The sequence below is a fragment of the Notothenia rossii genome (genome assembly GCF_949606895.1).
Source record: "Notothenia rossii genome assembly, chromosome: 12".
Lineage (NCBI taxonomy): Eukaryota > Metazoa > Chordata > Actinopteri > Perciformes > Nototheniidae > Notothenia > Notothenia rossii.
In genome coordinates this window covers 12,696,536-12,717,248 of record NC_136911.1, presented here as the reverse complement: position 1 = coordinate 12,717,248, position 20,713 = coordinate 12,696,536, and the positions used below count along the sequence as shown (strand labels likewise).

General features: G+C 39.4%; 1 protein-coding gene across 1 annotated transcript in view; it reads left to right on the top strand.

The window, feature by feature from the left end:
• hecw1a (HECT, C2 and WW domain containing E3 ubiquitin protein ligase 1a) overlaps positions 1-20,713 on the top strand; it is a 193,327-nt gene that overhangs the window by 3,608 nt on the left and 169,006 nt on the right. The window contains 3 exon segments of the mRNA XM_079661830.1: positions 18,551-18,773; positions 18,776-18,871; positions 20,433-20,540. Of these exon segments, the coding sequence (XP_079517956.1) occupies positions 18,551-18,773; positions 18,776-18,871; positions 20,433-20,540 (427 nt within the window).

Below are 20,713 nucleotides of genomic sequence, written 5' to 3'. Positions count from 1 at the left end.
CTCTAAATCAAGGTCTGAACAATGTTTAATATCTCTAAAAGTAAGAATCAGATTTAAAAGTGGTTTTACACGAATAATGTCAGAAAGATGTGTAACATTTTAAAGTTATAATGAGGTTTCTGAGTGAAAGTATGAATGAACAGTTAGCAGTTGAAGAAGTCGCATGAAGATTTGTTGAAGTTGAAGAATTTCTCCATTGACTTCAATGGTTAAAAATGTGATGTATTATGGGATGTATCTCTGGAATTATGAAAGTTATGAATGAGAAAAGTAATAGCCATCGCTTCCCGACCGAGCTGAACGTTTTGATGTTCGAACGGAGTTTCTGCGATGTTCAATGCGGGAGGAGAAGCGCGGCAAAATAAGTCGGCGGAATAATAAAAAATCGTCCGTAGAAGAACAATTAGTGGGAATGCTGTTAACAGCATTCCCACTAAATAATTGCTCTATAGTCCGTATCTTGTTCATGAAACACATTAGCACATAAAGTGCATATCAGCTTTCACTTGAAGTGGAAAGTACAGATAACACAAAGTCAAGGGTCTATTTTGAGAGCAATGAGTCTATCATAGCTAAGGTTACCCATTCATAGTTGAACAATTAGCTGAAGTAATTCGCAATTAGAGTAATCAAGGATATATTTACTTATCATTTTGTACTGAATCATTGCAATTTCCAACAGAGGCAATCCAGTCTAACTTTTTCTGCCTGCTCTACATGAATGTTGTATTAGAAATCAAGGAGGATTGAATGCAATTATACTAGTGAATCATGCAAGTGTCAGAACAAGTAAGAACGAAAACTGGGGATATTTCCCGCGGACCGTAAGGATTCAAACATGTTAGGAAAGGGACGTTTTGTCTGTTCTAATGCTTTTACTGTATTTGTATCGCATTGCGCACACTGTTTTGTCTATACATCTGAGTTCCCAACTCCATTGTTAGTTATAGCCAGGCACGTGCTTCAACACGTGTATTTCTGTTTATTCAAGGCATTAATTTTGTTATTCTACAGTATTGTTGTTTTATAGGTATTTGTTAATATATACAACCCAATTTGTGTTCTTTGAAATTGAAAAGGATATTGTGTTTGTTACTTTTGTTGCAGTTGTATATATGTCTTAAGTGTAATTTGGCTTTGCTTCCTATTTTGTATGGACATGCTTTTATTTTGAAGGAGAGTTAGCGCTGTTGACAAGAAGGTGTTGTTGCTATGGAAACAACATGAAGAGAAAAGGAGCGGAGAAAAGTAATATCTACATATAAAGACGGAGAAAGTAAACGAAAAAAGTGTATGGTTAATTGTTAGCACCCCCCGAAGAGGCACAAGCTCTTACGTTGATATTGGAGATTTCACTAAATTCAATCAGGCAGCTACAGTGCAGCGCGGCAGCCAAAAAAAACCAAAAACGAATAGTCGAATAACAAAATTGAAAACCGAATAGTACTCCAACGACCGAATATTCGGATATTCGGGTACAGCCCTAGTTCAGAAACGGGACTAAAGTTATAGATGAACAAAACACAGACTGTCTGTGTCATGGTGAATACAGTCGCTGTTGTCTGTCTGTATCATGTTATTGTGAGTGTGGACGGAGCAGATATAAGTAACGTTAGGTTATCCTGATCGATCCAATCCCCATTCAGAAAAACACACATTTCAAAAGGTTTTTCGCCTGCCGTCTTGTCTGCACACTTGTCAAAGCATTAATTCATGGTTTTTACTAACCGTTATCAGTATGTTGTTACTTCGGCATAATTTTGAAACGTGTATTACAATTAAATGACGGTAAAATGTTAATTTTGTTGTAGATGGTTTCTACCACAGTATTTACATGGATATAAGCCCCCCAGTGCGTCTTGTTTGAACGCAGCATAATGCAGTTCAGAGACTTCAGAGTTCCAATCTAGAATCGATTCAGAAATTCCAAGAATCGATTCACATTTTTCAGTCTAGCCGCAACGCTGTTTTCCATTTTTTTCTATGGCGTGAGTTCCGTCATGTCCCGCTTACATGGCACTTACACTTTATGCAGCAACCAGGAAATGACACCAGGAAATCCTCTTCACTCTGTCCGCTCTTCATGGCTCACAGGGCGGACTCCTGAGCTCCGTAATGTCCCTCTAACATGGCACTTTGACTTTATGCAGCATCCAGGGAAACACACCAGGAAATCCTCTTCACTCTGTCCGCTCTTCATGCCTGACAGGGCGGACTCCTGAGGTATTTTGAATCGCAAATCGTTCTGAATCGCAAATCGATTGTGAATCAAATCGTGACACCTAGAAATCAAATCGTGAGATTTCCTGAATCGTGCACCCCTAATAAATGCATATGAAAATTGATATACTGTATGTGAAAATTAGAAGACGTTTTTGTTGCTGCCTTTAATGTGTTTTAAGTTGAACATCATTGGACACTCTGATGTATTGCCTGTTCATTACTGTTTCTCTGTTCTCAAAGTTACTTTGTGAAGGTCACATTGTTTGTCCATCTGAGCTTCCGCTCCTTCCATAATTATTCATCATTTTATCTGACAAAGCTGGTATATGAACATCTGAGGATGCAGTTTTCTTTCCTGCACCAAACTGCCATACCTAAGTCCCACTTTTTACATTTACAGCCTCTGCTTTTTTTTCTATGGTTTGTAACACCCCACCCTTCTCCTCCCACCTCCCTCAGGTTTTGGTCTACTTTGGGTTGACTGTTCAATATGCTGATGCAGCTCTGTAGTATCAAGGTCAGTGCCCCCACAAGCATGATCACCCTTCACCCTCTCCATTTGCCTGCACCACCCAGTTTCTCTTGGAGGATTTTTAAGGCAGGGTATTTCAGTATATTCTCTCATGCATTATATTGAAATATCATTGTGTAAATTCCAAGATAAAATCGAAGTGCATTGCATATTTATTATTGTATTTTTTCAAAACATATATATTGGTACAAACATTGCCTATCAGTAATGATGCTGGCTTTTTCTCAAATGTTCCTCTTGCACGGTAAAACAGGGAGGCCCATGAATTATATGCTGGGCAGTCATACACCTCTCTTCATTATCAACTGCATGTACAAATTGCCTCAGCATTTATCACAATCTGTCAAGGCTGACTGAGTTGTGCCCTGAAGCTCCTTTCCAACTAGAGCATTCTCTGATCAGATGAAAAACTCACATTTGGACTTGCTGGTAACAATGCTGCATTTTGAAGAGATCACAATATCCATGCTGAATAGATATAAAACCTTAGTTGTTCATCAGAATCAGAACCATAATTGTTCATTTATCCCAGGGGGGATAGGTTTTGTAACAGTTGCAACAATTAGAGCAAACATAAATACATATATACAAATAAGAAATTGAAGTAAATATGCATAATAAAACTAATTGTAGCCACCTGGACACAGCATGGCACATAATTGAGGCAGGACGTCTTCCAATGCAAATCAAACTTTTATTTTGAAGGCCCAATTTTCTAACGCTGTGCATGCAGTAGGCGTTGGACTGGAAGTACCGGAGACCAGTAGTCACGTAGTGATCATCTTCTCAATAAAACATCTTTGCTGATGTTTTTTCGAGTCTTCTGGCCAATCAGAATCAAGATTGTTGCCGGAAGTCCCCACGGAGAATAACTTTGCGGGAGAACTATTCTTTATACATCCATGGGTACAACTTCAGATCAAAATGAACAAATAATGAAATATGACCCCCGGTTTGATGATTGACAGGTCACAGAACAATGGGAGCTATCTACCCTTACCCACAATTTAAAGTAATTCACACAGACTCTCTCCCCTTTGCTCAAGATCTTTTCTTCTCTTTTATGTTTTTATTTTTATTTTTATTTTACTATACTTACTTGTTTGCCTGTCCTTGTTTGTCTACCCTCCCTCATATTGTAAAGCGTCTTTGAGTTGTGAAAAGCGCTATATAAAAAAAAAAGCATTATTATTATTATTATTATTATTTGCTCTTCTCTCTGTGAGGAGCAGCAAGCTGTCAGAACTAAGTGAAAAACAAACAATGGCATAAAATATTATTAATATGTCGGGTAGTAATACATTTATTTATTTTCTTCTCAGAGTGTACCAGAATGCGTAGTTTATGTTAGTATTTCTAAAAATCTTCAAAATGTTGGGTCGCAATTTATTGACCAAGTAAAAAGTGAGTCCCGAGGCCTGACCAGTTGAGAACTACTGGTCTAGAGGTAATGAATTAGTTTTTCTGCATCATTTTGAGTCAGTAAGTGTCTAATTTTTGTTATATTGCAGAGATGAAAGAAGGCAGTCCGTGAAACATGCTTTATGTGAGATTAGAAGACAAATCTTCGTCAAAGACAATGCCAAGATTTTTGACTGTGGAGCTGGAGGTCTTGTAGGTCTTACCATCAATCATTCTTATGTCAATTGTGGCATAATTTCTGAATTGTTTGGGGCCAAGTAAAATGACTTTGGTTTTGTCTGTGTTTAAAAATAAGTAGTTGCAGGTCATCCATGGTTTTATATCTGACACGCATTCTTGTAGTTTAGATAATTTATACTATTCATAATTTTGCCTAATGGCAACATATGAACAAAATGATATGAGAACAAAATGGGTCCGAGGACAGATCCTTGCGGCACTCCATGATGGAGTTTGGTTTTTATTGACCATTCATCATGCTCCGATACAAACTGAAGCCGTTCTGAGAGATATGACCTAAACCAGTTTAGTCCAGTACCCTTGAGAGACAGCAAGCGTATTTCGTGGTATCTGCGGGCAGTGGCAAGTACTTCCGGCATCTGCCTTGGAGGCCGCTACTCCGTGGTATCTGTGGCAAGTATATGCCACAGATGCCACAACTTGCCGTGGCAAGTATATGCCACAACTTATGTAAATGCCACAAGTTAAGAGTTAAGAGAAGGTTTACGGTAGCTACCACTCGCCTTCCGTGGCAAATGCTGATATTTAAACCCGTATTTATCGCGTAAAATGTCGGTGTTTTGGCATGACTTTATCGGACTGATCTGTACACAAGACTGATGATCTGTTACTGATGGTCCGATCATATTTTTCAAAAAGATTAAACATTATATGTTCTATAGATTTTACTTGGAGAACGTGGTTTGTTAAAATAAATAAACGTGCTATTTTTATGATAATACTCAAGATATATTATTAGTAAGTTGACATAAAGATCTAACATTTTTGACCAGAGGTGGGAAATAGGCTAACTTGTATACTCAAGCACTGTACTTGTGATTTAGAAATAGCCTACTTGTACTTTAGTTGAGTATGTAAATGGTATGTTACGTAGTAGGCTACTTACCCCACTACAATTCAGAGGTAAATTGTGTAATTGTAGCCTACTCCCCTACATTTATTTAATACGCTACCTTTAGTTACTTACTACAGATTCTGATTAATGATGATACATATAATCAAGTCTTAAATCAGACTTTATAGTTACTCCTGGAGTAAATTCACAAGATACCCTACTACAGTATACAAAGTCATTAAAACTAGCTGCACCTTTACCAGCTTTGAGAACACTTTCATGATCAATCATTATAATGAAAACATGTAATATGCACTTTAAGTATATTGTTATGCTAATCATTTTGCGCTTTTACTTGAGTAACATTTTAAAGCATGACTTTTACTTGTAACAGAGTATTCCAACATTTAGGTTGGCTACTTCTACCTTTACTTCACACTAGAATTGCCAGGGGTCGCTGTATAGCCTACCTAAAACCACCAACGTGTCAAATGAATGAATACATTGATTTTCAAGGTACAATGTTATTTTATTTATCATACTAGAACACAATGAGTGTTGCCACTACTCGCCGTGGCGTGTGCCTTGGCATTTGTGGCATCTCCCACAGAGGCCACTACTCTGTGGCATCTGTGGCAAGTCAATGCCACAGATGCCACGCCGTGGCAAGCATATGCCACAACTTGCCGTGGCACGTATATGCCACAACTTGCTGTGGCATTTGCGCATGCTGAACGGGAGTTGCCACAAGATGCCAGAGTTAAGAGAAGTTTTACGGTAGCTGCCACTCGCCTTCCGTGGCAAATGCTGATATTTAAACTCGTATTTATCGTGTAAAATGTCGCTGTTTAGGCATGACTTTATCGGACTGATCTGTACACAGGACTGATGTGCGATCTCTATTTTTCAAAAAGATGATAAATGATCATTTATATTCAATTTTACTTGGAATAGCCTACTTGGTTTGCTAAAATAAACAAACGTGCGATAGTAGGCTAAACATAGGCCTATATTGTAATAAAAAAAGAAATATTGGCCAGTGAGCGTTGCAACGCAAGCCCTTGGCAATTGTCGCTTCCTGAGGGGAGTTTCCACTGCTTGCTACGATAACCAGGTGTATTGTTACTAGTAAAGACAAATAATAAAAAAAAATATATCTGTATTGACACAGCAACGTGTACAATGGTGTTATTAGACTTGGCTACAGACTTAGGGCAGCTGTAACTGATTGCAGTTGCCACTGCTAGTGAGATGCTAAGATTTATATTTTATAAATGAGGCAAAGGACAGTTATATTTGATTGTACACATTAGGGGTTTCACAACTACCAATATTTACTAGTCGACACATTTTTCTAAATAGTAGTCGACTAGTCGACTAGTCGTTACGTCATAATAAAGACACACAAAGAGAGGTGTACAACTGTATTTTATATTGGAACTCATACAGTAACATTAAACAATGCATTTTAATTTGTGTTACATGGCTGAGTAAATAACAAACAGTAACTGGACTCACCAAAATCGACAGCAAAAAACTCTTGTTCACATAAATGCCACGTAAATCCAGTGCGCAACACTTTATTCGCTGTCCTCCACGATAACGTCCACCTTTCCATATTTTTGGTTTGGTTTGAACACCAACGCATCGACATGTGAGGGAAGGAGGCTTGACCGCTTTCGGGTGACAGTGTTGCCTGCCAGGGAAAAAACCCTCTCACTCGGGGTGCTTGTGGCTGGAATAGCCAGGTAGCTCCTCGAAAGCGGGGGAAGCGGTGCACGTTTTCTGCCCACCACTCCAGTGGATTATCCATTGTGGGGGTATACGGTGTCCGCTGGCAGTAATCCCGTAGCTCATCATCCGCATCACTGTTGACCCGTGTTTTCTTGCTATTCGTTTGCCTCTGTTCAGTCCTGACGCCGGTCCGTTGCTCACTGGTGCTAGCATTACTACTAGTGCTAGCTGTCGGCAGCGGGTGTCTCATCTTCAGATGGTTCCGCATAGCAGATGCATTTGTATTGTACTTCAGTACAGCTGTACACAACTGACACTTCACTGTGGAGTTGGTTACATCTTCGTTGAAGTACTGCCATAAATAAGAATGTCGGACGTGTTTTGGAGCATTTTGCAGCACCTCGTTTACCTCAATTTTTTTCACGACTAGTCGACTAGGGCCTACAGCGCCAACTAGTGGTAAAGGTAGTCGACTAGTCGACTAGTCGATTAGTTGGTGAAACCCCTAGTACACATGTATAAATGTGTTATTTTAAATCCAGGCATATGTACTTAATTTGTATTATTTTCGTTGTTAATAAACAGATTAATGTCATTATATCTGTTTTTTTGTTTAATATTTTAATTCTGGTTGAACATTTTTATTTAAATGCTTCAGATTATTCTTATTAGATATTGATATCAGTGAATCTAAACAAACCATGTTATTCCGTTAAGACAATCATGACAGTATATTAAAAATCAAGACACAATGCATGCTTTTTTATCCACCCTTTTATTGCGTTTTGAAACTGGCGAACAATTTATATTGTTCGAGTTCTTGAGTCATGCCAAAACAGCGACATTTTACGCGATAAATACGGGTTTAAATATCAGCATTTGCCATGGAAGGCGAGTGGCAGCTACCATAAACCTTCTCTTAACTTGTGGCATTCACTTGCCACGGCAAGTTGTGGCATATACTTGCCACGGCAAGTTGTGGCATGGTTGTAGCATATACTTGCCACGGCAAGTTGTGGCATCTGTGGCATATACTTGCCACAGATACCACATCTGTGGCATATACTTGCCACAGATACCACGGAGTAGCGGCCTCTGTGGCAGATGCCGGAAGTACTTGCCACTGCCTGCAGATGCCATGAAATGACCCAGGCCCTACTGATACCCTTTATGCCAATGGACTGTTCTAATCTTTCTAGTAGGATGTTGTGGTCAATGGTATTGAAAGCTCCAACTTAGGTACTCAACAGTACCAGGATCGAGCAAAGGACACTTTCAGATGCCATGAGAAGGTCATTTGTGACTTTTGCTAGTGCTGTCTCTGTGCTGTGATGAGTTTTGAAGCCTGATTGGAATTTCTCAAGTAATTGATTCTTATTTAAGTATTCGCACAGCTGTTGAGCGACTGCTTTCTCAAGGATTTTAGAGATGAAGGGAAGGTTAGATATTGGTCTGTAGTTGGCCATAACCTCAGGATCAAGGTTAGATTTTTTTAAGGAGAGGTTTAATTACAGCCTCCTTAAATGACTGTGGTACATAGCGTGGTGATAATGACATATTTATTAATTTTATTAAGGGGTAACATTTCCTTAAACAGCTTGGATGGAATTGGGTCTAAGACGCAGGTTGACAGTTTCGAAGAGGGAATAATGGAAGTTAGCTGGTTAAGGTCTATTGGAGAGAAGCTATCTAGGTATATTTCAGGTGTAACAGCCGGTAAAAATATTCCAGTGGTTGTAGACACCTCAGTGCTGTATAAGGGAAATAGAAGGTTAATATGATCTCTGAGAGATGGATTTTGTCATAAAAAATGTCATAAAGTCGTTACTTCTTAGTGAAATCGGGATAGATGGTTCAGTAGAGCTGTGGCTCTCTGTAAGCCTGGCTACGGTATTACAAATAAATCTGGCGTTATTCCTATTTTCTTCTATCAATGATGAGTAATAACTTGCTCTGGAATTGTGTAGAGCCTCATTATATATTTTAAGGTTAACAAGCCAATGTACACAAAATACTTCAAGCTTAGTGGAACGCCATTTCCTTTCAAGTTGTCGTAATTTTTGTTTTAGTTTCCTCTTTTTAAGAAGACCAACAGAGTCCAATATTATTCGGAGCGCGTCTGTGGCACCATCAACAGCATTATCTATTTTGGGGGGGGGGTTAAAATTAGGGTAGGAGTCTTCCCATACACTGAGACGAGGTATTGCACTAGATGTTGACAGAACTTTTTCCTTAAATGTTGCTATAGCACTTTCAATTAGATGTCTCGTATAGGAGATGTGGTCTGGTTTGTTGTCCAGTAACAAATTATTCGGTACAGGCCCTTCGGTTCGGTACACGTGTGTACCAAAGTGTACCGAACTAATATAACGTTAAACGTAAAAAATGTAGAACCTGAACAACTTTTTGGCCCTAATCTCAGGTGCTGCGTTGAAGCATTCAGAGTAATTTGCTCACATTGGGTTCAACACGTCATAGAGCGACCAAGTCATTTCATTGGACGAGAGGCATACTATGAGAGCTGGTCAGAGGGATGCGTTCAAATTTAGTCAGTAATTTGAGGAACTGTCGAAAATCCTCCAGCATCATTGAAGTCTTTGTGAACATTTTGGTTTCGCAGTTACGTACAAGGATGACGGACAAAGACAGGTGGACCGAAGCAAAACTGTTTGTCGGCATTGTTCAACAAAAATTGGTTACGCGGCTGGCAATACATCAAACTTGCACAATCATTTGAAAATCACCCGAACGTGAATATCATTGGTAGAAAAAGAAAAAAGACTGAAGTGAAAACCCAAATCCCGCGAGCATTTAAGCCTCCACCACTCGCAAAAAGTTCAGACCGAGCCAAAGCTATTACAAACGCCAAATATCCTTATGTTGCCTGTATCTGCTACCTCTGTCCCTAGCGAGAGGGTGTTCTCCACAGCAGGAGACATTGTTAGTGCCAGCAGATCTACCCTTTCGGCAAGCAATGTGGGCAAGTACATTTTTCTTTAAAAAAACATGAAAATACATGACAAGCAAGCAAGTCTTAATGTCAAGCTGGCTGCTTAGGTACTAGTACAGTACAGTTCAAATACAGATTATTTCAGTTCATCGAAATGCTGCACCTCAATTTTTATTTTATTATATTTTGTCTTTATTTGAGTGAATATTCACAGTTTAATAATAATAAAAAAACCAAAACTAATAGTTTATGTTTTGTGATAATTTTTTCTGCTGTACCGAAAACGTACCGGACCGTGACCTAAAAACCGAGGTACCTACCGAACCGAAATGTTTGTGAACCGTTACAGCCCTAGTAACAGTACATCAAAAGTTATTAAAACGTGGTTAGATAAAGCAGGGTTATGTGGACAGACTATTACATTTTCAGCTTCAATTTCATATTTCAAAACATGATCAAGAGTGTGATTATGACAGTGAGTTGGTTTATGTACATTCTGACTGAAACCATTTGCTTTACATTACATGTTACTTATTAGACGCTTTTATCCAAAGCGACTTACATACTCAATACTGTGGGCAATCCCAACAAGACCATTTTGGGATGAAGTGTCTTGCCCAGGGACACAATGACATGCTGACTGCAGTGGGGTTTGAACCTGTGCTCCTCTGATCCGAACACCAACGCACTAATCCACTGCGCCACAGCCTCCCTTGCATCTAATACAGAGGTAATTGCAATATTAAGGCTATCTTTGTCATTGTCCACATGAATATTAAAGTCACCTACAATAATGACTTTATTTGTTTTAAGTACTAAACCTGATAAAAAAAATCAGAAAATTCAGAAAGGAATCAGAATTCCTTTCTGAATTTTCAGATTTTTTTTTTTAATTCAGAAATTAGGATCTGGGGCGCGATACACTGTAACAAATACAATTGGCTGTAGTGTATTCCAGGTTGGATGGGTGAGACTAAGAACAAGGCTTTCAAAGGAATTAAAATGTAGTTTTGGTTTTGTGCTGATTAGGAGATTTTAGTCAAAGATGGCTGGGACTCCACCTCCTCGGCCAGTGACTCTAGCAAACACGAGTGTTAACAGGACAGGGTGGAGTGACTTCATTTATGCTGACATATTCTTCATGTCTCAGCCAGGTTTCTGTGAGACAACATAAATCAATCTGTTTTTCGGTTATTAAATCATTGACTAGTGCGGCCTTAGATGACAGAGATCTGATGTTTAATAGTCCACATTTGTATTGTCCTGTCTTGTGAGGAAGAGGAGGGTTTTATAGAAATTAGGTTATGGAGGTTTCTAGCATTGTGGTTGTTATGTGTAACATTCCAGTTTTCACTTATTATAACAGGAATGTGACATAAATCATTTGAGGATTTGTCTAATGAAGTATGCGGCCAAGAGGGCAAGATAGTGAGCACGGGCAGGCTCTGTCGAGACAGAGTTTTGGGTGGAGAACAAGATTCGATAGGAGGTAGGGGTGTAACGGTTCACAAACATTTCGGTTCGGTACGTACCTCGGTTTTTAGGTCACGGTTCGGTACGTTTTCGGTACAGCAGAAAAAATTATCACAAAACATAAAATATTTGTTGTTTTTTAAAAATTATTATTAAACTGTGTATTCACTCAAATAAATACAAAATATAATAAAATGAACATTAAGGTGCAGCATTTCGATGAACTGAAATAATCTGTATTTGAACTTTACTTTACTAGTACTCACCAAACATAAACTATTAGTTTTGGGTTTTTGATTATTATTAAACTGTGAATATTCACTCAAATAAATACAAAATATAATAAAATAAACATTAAGATGAAGCATTTCGATGAACTGAAATAATCTGTATTTGAACTGTACTGTACTAGTACCTAAGCAGCCAGTTTGACATTATGACTTGCTTATCATTGTATTTTCATGTTTTTTTAAAGAAAAATTAACTTGTCCACATTGCTTCTGCTGGCACTAACAATGTCTCCTGCTGTGGAGAACACCCTCTCACTAGGGACAGAGGTAGCAGATACAGCCAGGTAGCGCTTTGCTAACATGGCAACATAAGGATATTTGGCTTTTTTCATAGCTTTGGCTCGGTCTGAACTCCGAGTGGTGGAGGCTTAAATGCTAGCGGGAGTTGGGTTTGCACTTCAGTCTTTTTTCTTTTGGTACCGGTGATATTCACGTTCGGGTGATGCCTTTTCAAATGAGTGTGCAAGTTTGATGTATTGCCAGCAGCGTAACCAACTTTAGTTGAACAATGCCGACAAACAGCTTTGGTTCGGTCCACCTGTCTTCCTTGTACGTAACTGTGAAACCAACATGTTCCCAAACCGGAGACTTCAATGATGCTGGAGGATTTTCGAGCTCAACTTTATCTGCGTTCTCCATTTCGACAGTTCCTCAAATTACTGACTACATTTGAACGCATCCCCAGCTCTCATAGTATGCCTCTCGTCCAATGAAATGACTTGGTCGCTCGATGACGCGTTGAACCCAATGTGAGCAAATTACTCTGAATGCTGCGATGCAGCACCGGAGATTACTTCCAAAAAGTTGTTCACGTTCTCAATTTTTTACGTTTAACGTTATATTTGTTCGGTACACTTTGGTACACACGTGTACCGAACCGAAGGGCCCGTACCGATTAATTTTGGTACGGGTACGTGTACTGCTACACCCCAGGAGGGGTGTGGCAGGTAAACAGTCAATCACATGGAGTGTTCTGTACAACATGCAAAATGTTGTCCGTTAGCCTGCTGCTACCCAGCCTATTTGGGTGGATTCCATCTGATTTTAAGTTTTCAGAGTGGTTCCAGAAGAGGTTAAAATTGTCAATAAAACAGACGTTGTCGGTTCTACACGCTGACTGAAGCCAAACATTAAGGCTAAGGATTCTGGAGAAGCGACCCACTCCGCGAAACAGCGTGGGAACAGGACCGGAAATAAAAAACTACTTTCCACATGCCAGAAAAAGTTTGGGAAGGTTGTTGAAGTCCGTTTTAGTCGGTTCGGACTGCTGGCAAGATGTATCGTTTGAGCCCACATGGACAATTACACGTTCGATTGAGGACGGAAGGGAGCGCAGCAGACCGGGGAGTTTGTCCAGCATGACATGGACTGTGGCTCCAGGGAAGCAGTGTGTGGTTGCGTTGAAAAAGCGAACATTCCTAATAATGGAATCCCCAACTAATAGTGTGGTTGGAATATGGGCCAAGGAAAGTCTGACTGTGGGTTCATAGGAGGAGTGTGGAGGGCTGGTTACCTGACTGCTTGATGAAGACAGTGGCTGAAGAGGTGGTGTCGAAACAGCGGCATCACACACGGCGGCATCGATAATTGTACAGTTACTGCACCTTTACGCGGTAGAGGGATTTTCTCTTTTCTTCCAGTTTTACAGTGCTTGTGTTAACTTATTCTCAGTCCCTGTGAAGCTCTACGCTGCTCTTTTTTTTAACAGTTAAAGGTCCAGAACACATCAGAGAACTCAACTTGCCTGCCTGTTGTGTGATAAATCGGATGTGGACGTTTTCATATGGATGAGAGCAACGTTCATATTTCACCTTTTGACTAATATAGTGTTGAACGTTCAAAACTAAGCAATTTGGCAAGTTACAGCATCAGTTGTAAAATCCTTATTGAAATGGAAGCAAAGAGTCGGAAAAAGTCGGAAAAAACGAAAACATGTGAAAGCTCGAACCTAATGGTTCCGGCCTGAGAATTGACAAAGACATTTGATGACAAAGTGACACAGCTCCTACCTAACCAATTCTGAAGACCTCTCTCACAGTCTCATGTATTTAGCTAGTTCTGTGAGAATAATCAGCATTAATCATAACAAGATAAAAAAAGGCTTAAAGCACTATAACTCTTGTCCCTGGCTTAAACATATATGTCAAAGGGACACACGTACCTGATAAGGTAGACTGCCAGATGTCCCTAAACAGTAAACTCTCATATCAGCCTTTGCTCAACCCTTAATAAGCAACAAAAAGTAGACTAAGCTTTTTTCTTAGAGAGAGAGCACAGGCCTGTGCTCAGCGAGGCGAGTAGAAAGTGAAAAACTGGGTCAAAAGTATGTTCCTAGGAAATATTTTCCTTAATAAGCACCAATGTGTATAGGTATAGTATGACACACAGGAGACTATTGATGTGTGTAGTGAGTTTGTTAGTAATAAGCTGTATAATAGTGATTGAATATTATTATATTCCCCTTTTTCTGAGTTGCACTTTGCAGACGGTCCCTGAGCACTCGTGTCTTCTCCGGCTGCAGATAGAGACCAATGTAATGTGTCCAGCTGGGAGGACGGCGCGTATTGGCTTTTTTTGATCAAAATGTAATTGTAGTTCGTTGTCAACCTTACCACGGTACTTAGGAGACGTCATTTGTGTCTGAATAACGTTTTGTTCATGAGTTATTGATCCGTGAAATCAGAATCTCCCAATATCGTTCCAAATTTACTGAACTAAGCCAGAAGACCGTCTCATTTCGTAGACCGCTCGTTTTGCTGTTCCTTCACTTTATTTTTATATTATAGACAAAAACTTAGCGTGAGGAAAGGCAAGTGTGGCGTGAGTGCATGAGATATGGGTTAATTGCGTGACTCTCACGCTCAATGCGAGAGTGTTGGCAGCCCTGAGTTACTACAGTAAGGATTAGTAAAATGTAGGATTAGTAACATTTGGAGATGTTTAAACATAATGAGAAAACGCGTTAGCATTCACGCTACCATTAGCATACACTGTAGCGTTAGCATACATGCTAGCGTTAGCCATACTAGCCTGTATACATGCGTATGGCACAGCTAGCATTAGCGTGTTAATCTGTGTATGTTACACTTGCATTTATGAGATCATTAAGTGCCTTGTATCTTATTTCTTTTGTTTGAATGTCAGTGGACTGCAAATAAGTCAATAAAGGAGCATGGCTGCTCAGACCCGGCGTCATGGGCGGGCCCCATACTTGCCAACCCTCCCGATTTTCGCGGGAGACTCCCGATTTCATAGCCCTCTCCCGATTTCCTCCCGGGGTCATATTTCTCCCGCATTTCTCCCGATTCCGACAAAATCAGATTTACTCAGGACTGTTTCTACTCGGACTTTAATACAGCTCCACCATCGTTTGGTTTCCATGGCAGCGCGTCTCTTTAGCGTGAGCGCAACTGAAAGTCTGAGAGGGTGAGGAAGATAGTCACCCTCTGCTCACTCCTTTCCTGTAATATACAGGTCCAGCCCACACATGTGCTCCATCAAGGATGGTGCTACAGACCGCAAGGCAGTGCACTTACAACTAGATAAGCATGTTAATGTTAATCTAACAGCTCCCCCCCCCCCGCGGTGGTTTTGAAATGCTCTCGATTTCTGAGGTCTCAAGGTTGGCAAGTATGGCGGGCCCCATGGGGCCGGGCCCGCCCATCCAGGATTTGGGCCCGCCATCCAACATTTTAATTGTTTTATTATTATGTTTATTGTTGTTATTTGTAGGGCTTTGTCCTAATACTTATTTTTGTTTTAAACTATGTTGAAAGATTATTTTATTATCATTTTTTTATTTTGCTATGAAATTCTGAATGAAAGGCTGCGCGGGAGACTGGTTTTTCGCTGGGTTGAGTCGTGTGGGTTTTTGAGTGAGATATATATATATATATATATATATATATATATATATATATATATATATATATATATATATATACACTTGACAAAACAGAATATTCACCGCAGAACTAGTCATGGAACAAGACGAACCGACAAAGACAGACAGAAAACCCAGCACTTATATACACAAAAGACTAATCACACAACAAGACACAGGTGAGGAGGGAGGAGGAAACACAGGGGCCCAGGTGAACACAATCAGACAATTAGACACACCAGGGAAACTAATGACAAGAGGAAAAACACAGGGAAAAGGACCAGACAATAACCCAGAGGAAAACATGACAGGGAAAACAGCAAAAACACCCAAACCTATAAAACTATAAACGTGACATAACATGAGAATCGTGACACAATCCACAAAAAAACAAGCACTTATTCTCAGCTAGCATACTAACCTAACTAGCATGCTAAGTACACAACCAGCTACACACTGTAACCACCAATAGTTTCAGATCTCAAGCGTCTGTAAAGCTTCCCAAATATTACTTCAAATTGGTTAGTTTGGGTTTTTTCTATACTCCATACTCTTTATCAGTCTTTTCTCACTGGTGGTCCCTGAGTGACCCCCAGTGGTCCGTGAGTATATTGGTAAAATGTCCCATTTGAAATTATATATTATACAGTACATTTTAAGTGCTTCTCAAACTGTTTAAAAATGATTACTATAGAGTGTAGCATCTATGTAGCATATGATGCATATGCATAAAAGGGCAGATTGGCAATTTGTGTTCATAATTTAATAAAAATATGCCTGGAATGACATATGTATTTAAAACAAACCCATGACCAAGGTTGGTTCAATTACTGCTTCATGACAGTTATTGAAAAAAATCTTTGCAAAGATATGAAGTGTATTTCAGTAAATTCTCCACACATTATAACTATCTCAACTTGTACCTAACCCTCTGACTGACTGGCCTAAGCTTTGTACTGCTCTTATTTCTTTCTTTACCGTGATAGGCTTAACCGTAGGGAGGCTATGTCTCAGTGGGCTAATGCGTTGATCTTCGGATAATGGGAGCACAAATCATCCCCACTGCAGTCAACATGGTGTTGTGTCTGACTCTGGGCAAGACACTTCACACCTAGTTGCTCCTGTGGGGATTGTCCACAGTATGGAGTGTATGTAAATCACTTGGGATAAAAGCGTCTAACAAGTGACATGTAATGTAATGTGATTAACCAATTCGGGAGTCCTTCTGTGTCAGTCAGGGGTGTAGAGATGCCGCGTTTTTTGCGTGCTCAAATCGACTGTTGTTAATGTAGATGCCACTTACTTACTATTTCCAAGGCACACCTTTATAATATTATTGTAAGGGAAACTTCTGCAGCAATGGAGAGTCAGGACTCAGAGAGACACGAGGAGAGTTGGAGCTTTGATGTCAAACACTGATGTTTATTTACAAGTATCGGCCGGAGAAATTCACATCACAAGTCACAGAGCAGCCAGAGGTTCTGACTGCACGGGTGGGTTGCCATATCAATTCTGTCCACCCTCTCTCTCTCGAATAGACATTTTAAGTAGTTTACAGAGAGTTAATCCACATATTGGGGGATGGTGCGTAAACACTGGGAACACTGGAGACATCCCCGACATCTGGACTGCATTAGCACATTCCTTACGGGAGATAACAGACTCAGGGTTGGTCGTAAACGTCCCCACACAGAAAATAAATTAAATATCTTAGGAGTAAGACATAATTATTCTCTCACAATTATTATAGTTATAATAAAACAAGAGAATAAATGAAAAACAGATATGAAATCATTCAAGTTCATACTGTAGGACGGTAAAAATAAAGTTTAAAAGGTTAGTGATAAGTTAAAGATGCATAAAGAAATATAAAATATGACCATATTCTAATAATTTTTGATTATTGAAATGTAAACAGTTATGTTTCAAATGGGTCTTGAGAGGTGTATTCATAGATCTAGTCCATAAATGTTGCCCTCTAAGGGCACCAGATTGATGCAAAGAATATCTTCCCGGGGGAGCATGCATCCAGACCCCCCTAGTGGATGTGAGGTCCACCCCACACTTAAAACATGTTCACGTGGATAGGATACTAAATACATTTGCACACTTTTTATTTTGTAACTTGTGTCCATTAGTTTATATTTTGGTAGTAGATTGGTCTAATATAGAGACTTTATATTTATTATTAACATTTAATATTGTGTATTCTATTGATTGTATTTGTATTGTTGATTTAATGTGTGAACGAAAAATATAGAGAAGGTCACATAAAGCTATCATTATTAGTTATTTGTAACATATTGTTGGAGTGGTAAGCAGGCCTATTGTTTTGAGTTAGGTGGCCTGTGAGTGTTTTTTTATTGGTTAAGTGGTCCTTGGTTTGAAAAAGTTTGAGAAACACTGCTCTATAAAGTCTAATTTTAGGTATCAAATCATAATTGGGTATTCACAATTAGTAAAAAATAATGATTGCTGCATCAGGATAACTGGCTAAAGTAATAGTGATTTATCATCTTCTTTTTTGGTCTTACAGAGTAGAATGAAAGACACAATTTTCAAGAGCTTATTTGCCGTCAAACATGGAAGAAGGAAAATAGGTTTGAATTGTGTCCTGTTGTAGACAGTAACATACATAACTGGACATAAATATTTGAGACATATTTAAAATAACAAATTACAAAAGCTTTACAGTACATATTTAAAAAATATATGATTATTACCTAATATCAATCCATAAACACCACATGTAAAATAATAGTCCTTACTCTACACTCTGGAAAAAACGATGTACATTATTACATCTTTGGTACAGACCCTCATCCTTCCACCACTGCTCAAAGTAATCACCCTATTTGTGAGCATGATGACTAGGTTTTCTCTGGAAAAAATGAAAACAAATGTTGTATTGAACACTGTACTGTATTAACTGATCCTTAAGCTAGAGTGACAATTTTTTTTTTTGCAGAACTTGTACCAGAATAGGTTCCTTGGCCTGGCTGCCATGGCCTCCCCGACCCGCAGCAGCCAGACTCGTCAGCGCTACAAGGGTGCAGTTCGTCACAGTTACGGCCCAGACAGCTTTGCTGTCAATGGTCTGAATCAGGAGGACTTCATGATGGGATTGCCGCGGTCCACCAGTGACACTGATCTGGTCTCGCCTGATACTCGCTCCACCCTAACCATCAGCTCCTCCACTACACCATAGCCCAGTCTGAAGACCTCGTAATCACATGGGATATCAAGGAGGAAGTGGATGCTGGGGACTGGATTGGCATGTATCATGTCGGTAAGTGAGCTGGGACATGATGACATTGAATGTTAGAATTTGAGATAGATACAAGATAAACAATAATCATTTAACTATATTTAATGATGAAACCAGTTACCACATACAATCAAACTTTAAATGAGTACTCATTGTCGCAATTTAGATGGTATTTCGTCCAGTTGGTTCCAATCTTCAGTGAGGCCAGACATGTTTGACTTTTTATTTTAAAGATAATAATACAAAAAAAAATGAGAATAGATTTAGCTCACTTGTGGCGCTTTTCTACTGCAGGGCCTCGTTCCGCTTAGTATGGCTAGGCCTTGTTAGGCCAGGCTGACTTTATGCTGCGTTTTCATTACAGTTTAGGAACTGGGGTAGTAACTATAGTAACGCAGTGTAGGCGGAGCCGTGACGTCATCTTCAATGCGAAACACAACACCATCAGCCGTTAGCTGTTAGCTCCTCATATCTGTTCAGAAACTAGACAAAAGTGAAACAAGTACAAACCACAGACTGTCTGTGTCATGGCGAATACAGTCGCTGGTTTATTTATGTCTGTATAGGCCGTTGTTGTGAGTGTGGACGGTCGGAGCATATACTGCGTTAGCTTAGCCAATCTCCATTCAGAAAACACGCATTTTAAAAGATTTTTCACCTTCCGTCTTGTCTGCAGACTTGTCAAAGCATTATCATGGTTTTTACTAACGGTATCAGTATGTTGTTACTTCGGCATCATTTTGAAACGTATATTTCAATGAAATCACGGTAAAATATGTTCATTTTGTTGTAGTTGTCAGCGATTCTCTCACTAGTTTAGCATATTCAGCCCGGTGGTTGGCCCAGAAAGAACCTCGATTTTGGAGAGCCAGAAAACTGTGAAAAAGTACCCTGCTAGCCGGAACTATGCCTAGTGGAAACGCAACCAAAAACGGGCCTGGCACGGCACGCTTAAACCGCGCTCCGCGCTGTAGTGGAAATGCGCCATTGGTAGAGCTGGCGGTCACTAAACTGGGGCTTGGTCCCTGTTATCTTTCTGCAGCATTAAGTCATGTTGCCCTTAATTCATCACAGCAAGCATATGATGTCACAACAATCAATCATTGTGAGCTGACCTGATCAAAATCCCAAAACAACTCATCTAAATACTAATTACTAAATAGACAGGGTATGTTGTGCACCTCTGATATTTTTCTGTGAAGCTACATGTTATCAAACATACATTTTAAGTTGTTAAATTGTAAAAATTCTCAGAAAAAATAAACAAGACATTAGATTTCAGCCATTGTGTTTCTGCTATACTATATGTCGTTATAATGCAAATACATCAACTTGTCCAAATTCCCAAACATTGTAATATTGCACATTTTTATTACACTAAGGTTTATACCAGTTCCTACACTATGGGGTGGCACACCTATTATTTCTAGTAGATCAAGGACAATTCTACTTGGAGAATCAATTGCCATGTATGTGACTGTAATGTAAAGTGTAGGGAAATTGCGTATAAAGAATAACTTAATCAGAGAATTATTTGAGATTGAGTAGCATTTTAGTTAGAACGGTTGTTATCTCTTCCCAGACGAGGCTTTATCGGATAACTTTCTGGACTACAAGAACCGAGGCATCAACGGATCTCATAAGGGACAGATCGTATGGAAAATTGACTCCACCTCCAACTTCAGTGACGGTTAGTAACAAAAACACTTTTTCACAATATATATACATATATTTACACAAGACTTGACCCTATTCAGCTTCCCAAAATAGTTTTGTTTTAGTGAGACAAAAAGAGGTGGAGGATACGGTTGGGCTTTGGTTGGAAGTGTTTGGGCTGTAGGGTGTGTGGGGTGTCGGTGTGTG